Source organism: Penicillium coprophilum (genome assembly GCF_028826855.1).
Source record: "Penicillium coprophilum strain IBT 35676 chromosome Unknown utg000006l_segment0_segment0, whole genome shotgun sequence".
NCBI classification, from domain to species: domain Eukaryota; kingdom Fungi; phylum Ascomycota; class Eurotiomycetes; order Eurotiales; family Aspergillaceae; genus Penicillium; species Penicillium coprophilum.
Window position 1 is genome coordinate 807,204 of NW_026622725.1, and position 10,140 is coordinate 817,343.

The 10,140-nt window shown below is 45.4% G+C and overlaps 2 protein-coding genes across 2 annotated transcripts; one reads left to right on the forward strand and one right to left on the reverse strand.

Annotated features, from left to right (window-relative positions):
* Positions 1–949: 949 nt before the first annotated feature.
* On the forward strand, positions 950–2,584 carry N7500_009317 (FAD-dependent oxidoreductase; the record flags this gene model as incomplete). Its single annotated transcript, XM_056680458.1, has 4 exons — positions 950–1,254; positions 1,319–1,587; positions 1,653–2,023; positions 2,096–2,584. 4 exons carry the CDS (start codon positions 950–952, stop codon positions 2,582–2,584), a joined length of 1,434 nt encoding a protein of 477 aa, XP_056527840.1.
* Positions 2,585–5,217: 2,633 nt separating this feature from the next.
* On the reverse strand, positions 5,218–7,230 carry N7500_009318 (putative MFS peptide transporter; the record flags this gene model as incomplete). The annotated part of the gene is made up of 4 exons (XM_056680459.1): positions 5,218–5,918; positions 6,017–6,748; positions 6,860–7,165; positions 7,227–7,230. 4 exons carry the CDS (start codon positions 7,228–7,230, stop codon positions 5,218–5,220), a joined length of 1,743 nt encoding a protein of 580 aa, XP_056527841.1.
* Positions 7,231–10,140: the final 2,910 nt, after the last annotated feature.

Consider the following 10,140-nt stretch of genomic DNA (forward strand, 5'->3'; position numbering starts at 1 on the left):
CCATGCCCTTGAACTCAACATTGGTCAAAACAAAGACCACGTGAAAAATTCACATGGGGTCTACCCGCCCCCGATTCCTGGCAGATGATATATCCTCAGATAGGTACGAGGAAGCAGAGCATATGCAAGTATCAAGACCCTTTGCATCGATCTAATCCCCACCATGCAACGCTCGATCCCGTTTTTCAGTCAGATGTAAGGGGCCGCGTGCATGCGGCAGATTACGGAGTACGTACATACAGTACTGCATCGTACGCAAGTGATCGCAGCCAGCCTTTGCATGTCAGATCCTGACCTCGAATTTTTGGCATTCAGCTGGAATTGCACCGGGTGATAGATTGGAAGAGTTACGATCTAATAAGATAGTAGACTGGATGTTAATATCAAGATCTGATTAGGGATGGAGATTGACCGGGCTGTCCATGGATCCTTGACAAGGGCTCGTGTAACGTGGTAATCTTGTTTCTCAGCCCCCCTCGCGTTCCCGTCCCGGCCCCGGCGTTTGTTTCAGGATTTGTACTGCAATTTCCACCTTACAAAACATACATTGAAGTATACTTTGTATGGCATGATCATACAAAGGGTACACTTTCGATACAATTATGCACAAATGCTCAACATTGCATTGTCAGTTTTGCTTTTTTTTATTTTTCATTCTAAACACGGGGAAAAATGAAAGCATATATAAACTGCACTCCGCGGATGAAACTCGTTTCTCTTCACCCTCAAAAGTCATCTCGGAGAAATAGAAAAGATGCATTGCAATCAAAGCCGCAGACCATTGGTGCGCCGACAGGACGCAGGGCCCACTTTGAAGGTGAGGAAGACCGTTGTGTCTTCCCCGCTTTCAACGGTCTCTGGAATGCGTAACATAAGCAGGATTGTTTACTACTTCTCCGACTCCAAGCAAGAGACTTCTTCGGGTCAACTCCCTCCGACTATTCCACAAATGTCACCCAATCAAGATACAAAGCAGTTCAAGGTTCTCATAGCTGGTGGCAGTCTTGTCGGTCTTGGTCTAGCGCTAGCCTTTGAACGTGCAGGGATTGATTACGAGCTTTTCGAGAAGGGAGATTTTGCAACACAACTAGGGGCCTCAATCGGAATCCACCCTCACACTATACGGATTCTAGAGCAGCTTGGAGTATGGAAAGATATTGAGAAACAGGTTGTACCTCTGAAGGTTCGAAACCACTACGACGGGGAGGGTCATTGCTTTGAAGCGTCACATGTCCTGGGCGACATCAGTGAAATGTGAGTTTTCAAAACCTGGCAATCGAAGGGATATGCTAATCATAACATTTTTGGGATATTACAGACTCCAACGCCCTATTGTCTTCATAGAGCGATGCAAAGCTTTAGAAGTGTTACATAGCCATGTAAAGGACAAATCGAAGCTGCATGCTCGAACAGCCGTCGTCGGATACGAAGAGACCGCACATGGTGTCACCGTCACTGCCGAAAACGGCGAGCAGTACCACGGCCATATGCTTATCGGAGCGGACGGAATCCACAGCAATGTGAGGAAGCTGATGGCTGATAAGATCAGCCTGACCGATCAGCCTCTTGCTAAAGAAATCAATGAGGGTTCGTCTAATATTCCTGTCGTGATAGCCGCACAGCCCAACTAACTGATATCCTGCGGGGCACAGCATTCACAAGCGAGTACAACTGCATCTTTGCTGTTTCTAGGAACAAGCATTTTCTCCCTGATGCGACAGTTCATAACGTATACTACGATGACTACTCATCAGTTGCAGCTAGTGGTGTGCATGGCCTTGTTTTCTGGTTTCTTTTCGTCAAGGCTTCCAAACTCACGAGAACCCCCAACTGCCCACGGTTCAACGATCAAGACGCAGAGGATACTATCCAGAAATATGGCAGCTCTCAAGTCGGCCCTGGGTATACCGTGAGGGATCTCTGGGATTCTCGTGTCAAAGGCACAATGGTGCCCTTAGAAGAAGGTGTTGTCAAAAAGTGGAGTCACAACCGGGTGGTTTTGATGGGTGATTCAGTTCATAAGGTTCGGATGTCCTGCTGAACCCCCAAAAATCATTCAAACAAGACAATTTAACTAACTTTTTTACTCTGGCAGTCTACAGTCAATCCCGGATTAGGTGGCAACCTAGCCTATGAAGGTGTCGCCCGTCTGACCAACGGTCTCATTCCATTATTGAAAAAGAACCCTATGCCATCCGTTGAGCAGTTGACCGAGGTTTTTGACCAGTATGTTGCTGGTCAGAAGCCTCGAGCAGAAACGGTCGTTGGCGTTTCCGGTCAAATTACACGCTACGAAGCCCAAGATAGCTGGCTTCTCAAATTCGCAGCCCGTCACATTGTTCCATGGGTTAGCGACGGACTCAAAGCCAAGCTTTACGCCAGTTTCTCGAGAGGTGGTCCTTGTTTGGAATATCTACCACTACCTGCGATGGATGTGCGTCCCAAAAAGCCTGCGAAGGCGCCCAGCAGTTCCATATCCCCAAAGCTGCTCACTTTCGTGGGAATGAGTGGGACTGCGGCTATCCTATGGCACATGAGTAGCAAGAATGCTCTGCTTCCCACATTCTCTACATTCATGAGATAGTGGTGGTCAGATTCAGGTGTGGTTATGTTTGTTGAGCCAATGAGACTGGCTTGTGTGTGCGCCAGACAGTAACATCATGCGGGCCATTTTGTATCTGTCGATACTGGGCTAGTGGTATGAAGCTCATGGATTAAGTCAGTATTGACTTGGCCCGTGTTGAGCCCTTCAACATTTCTGTTGGGTGGGTACTGTGAGTGGATTCTCCTCTCAGATCCTCAAGCCCTCGGCTTTATTGAGTATTACTCTGGCTTGTATTTGATTATGAACGTTTATGTTTGTTTTTTATGATAAGAAACGCTATCAAGAGCTTGGAAAGCGAAGTTATGTGAGATTGTTTATTTCATTGCAATTGTGTTATTATTTTGTGACTTCAACCTCGATCAAGTACTCTACACGTAGTCCTTCCCGGTGTCCTCCCTCTCCCATCAGTAACAGTGTTCAGATCAATACGGATTTGTGACATATCCAATCCGTTCCCGTAAGCATTGCGTCATTTACCGCGCGCAAAGAGCGATACTTTTCAATACTCCGAAATGATTTCCCGAAGCGGACACTGCGATGTTTGACCGAGCTCAAAACTCTAACCAGCGACGGTCCAAAATTACCACCCATCATTTGGATAGCCGGTAACTACTCAACAGGCAGACACAGGAGCCACTAATGCATTCCCCGCATATTGGACCGACACTCTTTCCACTTTGGGTCTGTCGTCGTTATTCACACGTCTGAATACGAAGGATCGACCCATACGAACTTTCCCTTGTCAGCACAGCTGAGGTTCCCAATATGCAAGTGGTGGAGCGTTGGATGATCGTATTCAAGTCTGTCACCAAGGACTATCGGTAATTGTTGATGTAATGCAAATACACGCGCCATGGCATTACTTTTCAATCGAGGCAATCAGCATCTCCTACGTCGCAGCCAGCCCCCGGGCCAGGTCTAGCTTGAATATATCTATTTCTATGGCAGCATTCATCAGAGAATGAAAGAGTTGTGTTCAACCAGTGTCGATCCTTATCTCAAGATACCGGCTCTCAATTCGGCCAGCGTGCGCCATCTGTGCCACGAGATTCTTTCCTAATTGGGCTAGTGTCATCAGATATATTGGATCAGGCCTCGGGATGGAAAATGTAGATCTTTGAGGATGAGAAGGTGAACTCTTAGAAGTGCGAATGGGGATTTCACCACGCTCGTTTTATGCGGCAAAACCCGATGTGCCCTGCCCAGTATGACTGTGTTTGTCAACCCAACTCAGGAAGGTGATCTTGGCAGAATTCCCCGGGGCCCTGACCAAAAGGACATGAGTATTATATATATGCAAAGCTTGGAAAATCATGCACTCAAGGTTTTCAAGGAATACAGAGGTACTAGCCTTCTTGATTATCATGTCTATTTCTATTAAGTAGAACATTTTCACGATGAGCTGCTTATCAATTGAGATCAACACACCTATATTATAAAGCTCAACTGCTATCCATCTTTGGAGTTTAGAAATATTTTGCCCACTCAATATGGCAGTCCCGTGCTAAAACGCCTCAATACCCCGGCTCGATCCTGCATCTCTTACCCGAGTGGCTTCGCCAGGTCAAGCTTACGAGAGTGATATTGCGTTCTCAAAAATGAGTCTAGACCCTAGATTGGTCCCGAACAATTGGGTCAGAATCCAAACACCAAAACCCCTCGATCTGGTACTTGGTAAAGGATCTGCAGTGGCAAACAAGACATGAGATGGATGGTCTGCTTGAAAAATAGGTACAGAGTAATCGGCAAGAGACAATGGGTCTGAGCACATGGATCGAGACGAGATAATGCATCTGTCCACATGGGGTAATTCTCCTCAATCTGACACCACATAAGCAATACTCTGCCTCGAACTTCCATGCATGCAGAGTTGTTACAATTGCTTGTTGATTTGCGGGAAAGCTTCCAATTACGGGTCCATGGTGATTTTGAGGTTCATCGTACCATATTATACTCCGTACACTATATCATGATAAATGCCTCACTGCAATACCTACGTAGGTATGTTGTACAGCTTATCTGTTCTCTGCACGTTGACCGGCACATGCAGGTTACAGGTCGAACGCCATGCCGCTCAGACCTCATGGCGTCTGTCGCCTGTATCAGGCATTACACCTTGAAATTACCTGTTTTTCCTATCAGATCTGTCATACCCCGTATTATTTCATCTTATGTCATCTTTCCGACAAATTGGAGGTCTACCATTGTCCTTTCTGGTATCCCTCGCTCCTCGCGATCATTCGTCAAATGAAATTTTATGTCATTCATGTCGGGAAATTCCTAGTTAATGGATGAGCCGGTGACTCTGCAGTTGACTGCTGGACGTCAGCTTCTCCCGTTTTAGCAGCGTCTGCTCGAGTTGATTGGATGTTCTTCTTCGGTAGATGCATTTGGTGGAATGAGAGATATCAAAGTAATTAATAATAGAGTAATAAAATGGCAGCCACAACTTCACTGTCCTAGACAGCGTCAGTATCCCTTTTCCCTTGGATGATTACAGAGAAGGTCTATCTCAAGCCAAGCATTCTTCCGGGGATTGATCAGCATCCGTTATTAATGAAACAAAACAAGTGGTACCGCGCTTCAATTTTCCCTATGTCAGACCATAAGACTTAAACTTCTCTCTTGGGTAAAACTTCTTCCTCTTCAACCCGAGAAGGGTCAACGGTATCGGCGAAGTAGTTCTCAGAGTTCATGTGCTTGAATCTGAACCAGAAGATGACAGTCTGAATCGCCAGGGCGACGGCAGGACCACCCCAAATGTAGATCAACCATGGATCTTTAATCGCCGGGATGAGAATTTCACCAAGAGCGCTAGACAGAGCAGTCATGAAAAGGAAAATAGCAATGACTATGCCCTTCATACTCTTTGGGGCACGAGCATATGCCACTTCGTACGCCGTGACGTTGGCGAAACACTCACTGATAGCGCTGAGAGATGTGTTGGGAATCTGCCACCAGATACTAATATCAGCGACCTCGTCACAAGTCGACGCGTGACTTCCACATGGTGACAGCTGGTACACTTTCCACTGAACGAGTGCGCCAACTACACCGGCTAGAGTGGCAATAGCGAAGCCAATTGTCATTCGGGTGATGGGACCGGGTTTCAACTTGCGCCGGTCTAGGAACGGGTAGATCACGTAAGTGAGGATTGGGATGGCGACAATGAGTGTTAACGGGTTGAAATTGTTGAGTACATCGTTGGGTGCTCCGTTTGTGATCATTGATGCACCTTGGTTCGTGGAGACTGCGCCGATGCCACCGTCATTTAGATTGTAGATTGGGAAAAACCAGAAGATGTCGCACGCCTCTGTTGATGAACAAGACCGTTAGATGTGTTAATTGATACACTGATTCATGTGCCTTAAAGTCAAATAGAAGGATTTTGGGTAGTTGGGGGGATAATACCAATTGTTTTCGCAACTTTCAACACTGAGATTTCCGTCCAGGGAACTTCGATCCCCTTGCTGCGAAGGTTTGCGGGTTTTGCCGCTTCCCAGAAGTCCTTCCGCCAGAATTGGAACTTGTTCTGCACAAGGGCGGTCCATCCAATGTTGAAAGCTTCGGCAAGCTCCCTATTTCCACTGGGGGGTTGCCTCTTGGTTCTTTTATAGACAGCAAGGAGGAGGAGCGGGAGCAAGAAGTAAATGATACCCGGTAGCAGATAGGCAAGCCAAAACCCAACATACTTTTCAGCGTAGGTTGTCGCTAACATGAAGAAAGCACCAATGTTCACAAACATGTAGAACAGAAGCATAGTCCGAGTATGTGTGGTCTCAGGGTCGACGATAACGGCCTCCCCGGACTTAAGAGTCTTGACATATGGCGTTTGGGATTTATGCTGATCCAGAACAGTTGGAGAGATGTTGGGCTTGAAGAGGCCGGCACCGAAAGCAAGAAGTAAGAGACCAATCACAAATGGCGGCGCCGCGTGATCTTTGCCTTTTTGGAGAACAGAGGGGATCGCGCCGACGATCTGGATAATGTGGGCAACACCGCAAATAGCAACACCAATCACAATGGCCTTATACCGCCCGACATGAGTATCTGCCCAGTAGCCACCGAAGATAGGGACGATGTAGGCCAGAAACTTGAATAGTAGCGCCAACCCGGTACTGGCCTGCAATCCCCATCCCAGCGCTCCGGCGGTCTTTTGGGTTCCGCGTGGGGAGCACCGGCGCCATTACCACCTGTTCGTATTATACTTCTTTAGATATCATCCGAAATTCGATCATGGAAAATCCTGCTCACCTTCGGGTAATGGGAATTGGACAAAGTTGGAGAAGAGCGTCTGCGCCCCATAGTAGGACGCGCGCTCAGCAAATTCGACGAGACAGAGGGCAAAACCAACCAACGGTAGATTGTCGGGTACTTTGCGAAGTGTTTGATTTTCTTCTTCGGTTGGAGGGGTCAACTCATCGTTGTAGGTTTCCTGAGATTCCTGCGACGTCTGAGAGACCTCCGTTCCTATCCCTTCGCCCAAATGGAGGGACTTCACCTCGCTCACCTCGCGGGGTGCGACCACCGAAGTGTTCGTAATGACGGGCTCTGGATTGCCTGATAATTTCCATCTGGTCAGCTTTGAATGATATTCAGGAAATCAGTATGGTATACATACTCATTGGAAAACAACAGCTGGTGGACCGATGGTTAGTTGCCTTGGTTGCCGAAGACCAACTATAAGTACAGAACACCTTAAAAAATTTGGCCAAGGGCAAATTTTCTGCGTTGATCGCGTGATCGCTACCCTTGGATGAAAATCTCTTGAGCTTTAAACTTGTTCCCCTTTCCAGTTAAAACAAAAGAAATACTCGAAGGAGAGTGGTCTGCGGCAGCACAGCATGGTGGGGAGAAATGACGAATTGGTAGATGTAACACTGGCCATCCCTTGGACCCAATAACATCCATAGTGATCCGAAATACTTCCCATGTATCGGCCACTCCGTTGAAACAATTATGGCTCCAGATTCGCAATTTCCAGACCAGGAGAGCCATCCCCAATACCAGCCCTAGTGGCGCTAGGGCGCTAGGGGCGAGTGAGATATATAGTACAGATGCCCTGTATGCATAACCGTCGCACCATTGAGAACAGTCGTATTGAAATGAGGCTTTATAGTCAAGCTTCTACTGGCAAGATGCCAAGATGCCAAGATTGAGGCTTGTTAGCCCTGTTCTTTATTCCGGGTCGGACCCGGTGTCCGATGTCAACAATTAGCGAACAGAGAGTTATGCTTTCGTCGCGAAAGATAAATGGAGAATGATGAAATTAACTGCTTAGTGCGAGTGATCTTGTTCGAAATTGAACACTGGGCGCGGCACTATAGCTACACGTGCACACATGTATATACCATGCTCTAATGTTGTTGCTTCACAGAAGCGGTATTGATTATTTTCAATATTATCGAACTATGAAAGTGAATTCTACTCTCGATCCCACCATTTATTCTCTCGGGTGTTTTTCTAAAGGTCTTATTGAGGCCAGATTAAATATGAGCTCCAAAATCACAAGGCATACGTGAGTGCTACAGGTACATAGTCGTATCTTTGCAGGCTAGTCTACAGGCGCTAGGCGAATGTGGCGCATGGTGCTATATTTATGCGGATCCGCGCTATGCGGCGTGTGCGATATGCCCCTCAAGTGGTATCTGGATGGCTCTTTCGGTGGCAATAGTGCGAGGAAGAAAGCAAATCAAACTTAATTATGACAGGAAAACAGAATGACCCCGGGGTGTGGATTCATATATTCTCCTTAGGACGGATACAGCCTCTGAATAAGTTATCCTCTAACAACTCGGCGTCTAGACCTTCCATCAATTTCCAAGAGTCCCGGGTCGGTGCCGACGGCATATTGAGAAATGCGGTGCAGAACAATTGTCAAAAAAAACCAAGGAAATCAAACATACAACGTCATTTGTATGGCCGTGGTCATTCAAGGCCCACGGTTTACTTGCCACTCTGTTCCGCCCTCTGATAGACATCCGGCGCGGATGTTCAGCCAGAGAAGCAAGCAGTGCTATGGATAGACTTCCGCACCGGCCCACAAAGCCCAAAGCCCGACCCGACCCAACCCGTAAATGGGCCGGGTTTTGGGCCCGGTCCTTAGGCCCATCGATGGGCTATGGGCCCGGGGTGAAAGCCCACTGGGCTTTAATAGGGGCCCAATAGGAATAGGGGGGTCGTCAGGTTGTCAGGTTGTCAGGTTGTCAGGTGGGTTTTTCATACTAGTAGCTCCCAGTAGGCCGGTTGCTACTGGTAGGAGGTCGGAGCTACTAGTCGCGACTAATATAGGTTTAATGAAATAAATTACAGCCCCAAAAGCTATTAGGTTGTTAGGTTAAGTCTACTAGAAAGAGTGAAGTATTTACTAGTAGACTAGGAGCTACTAGTAAAAAGTGCCTAACAATAACTTTTATGTATTTTATCACTTACCTGATAGTCTTAATATATTAATACGTATTATGAAGGGGGTTTTCTAATAGCTACTAGATATAACTAGTAGTAACTAAAAATTTTAGGGTAAATTTAATACACAATCGGTATTTAATTTTTAGTAATTACTAGTAATATCTCGATAGAAGTTATTGTCCGGTGGGTTCTATATAATATAGGAATAATATATAGGAGGTTAATATAGATAATTTATTATTACTGATAATTACTAGTTAGGACACTATATTTAAAATATAGTGTAACTTAAATATTACTAAGAGCTCCTAGAAAGTTCCTACTAATAAATTAAGGGAAGGGGTTATATTTATTAGTAGTAATTACTAGTAGTAACTAGTGGTCTATAGTCTAGTATAATTTACTAGTAAAAAATAAGTATTATATATTATATAATTAAAAAAGTCAATCAATTACTATAAGCTTTATAAAAAATATAAAGAGTGATACCTAGTTATTACTAGTTATTCCTATCTATAACTACTAACTTATACGTTATTATCGTCACTACTATCGTTACTATTATCGTCACTATTATCGTCACTATTATCGTCACCACTAGTAGTAGGGGCTTTACCCTTCCCCTTATCGCCCTTATTAGTAGGGCCTTTCCTAGCGGTAGTAGCTTTAGCTACTTTAGCCTTAGTAGCCTTAGTCCTAGTAGCTCTAGCCTTAGCAAACTTAGCCTTAGTAGTAGCTATAGTAGTAGGGCTAGGACTAGCACCGCTATCACTACCGCTATCGCCACCGCTATCGCTATCGCTATTATCGCTAGTAGATCTAGTATCACTATCCTCGTTATTAGTGGTATAGGCTAATCTATTAGACCTAATTAGTAGTAATATTAGTTATAACTAGTAGTAAATAGGAATATTAAGGAATAAAACGCACTCTTGACCACTACTAGAGACTCCTATAGCTACCTTAAGGTTCTTATACCGCGCTATATTTTTCGTCTATAAAAATAGTTAGTAATAGCTAGTAATAGCTAGTAATATATAGTCGTAACTTATAGTATACTTATATCTAATATACTTACGAATACTAGTAGCTTTACCTTTCCCCTTAGGGATATAGCCGCAGTATAG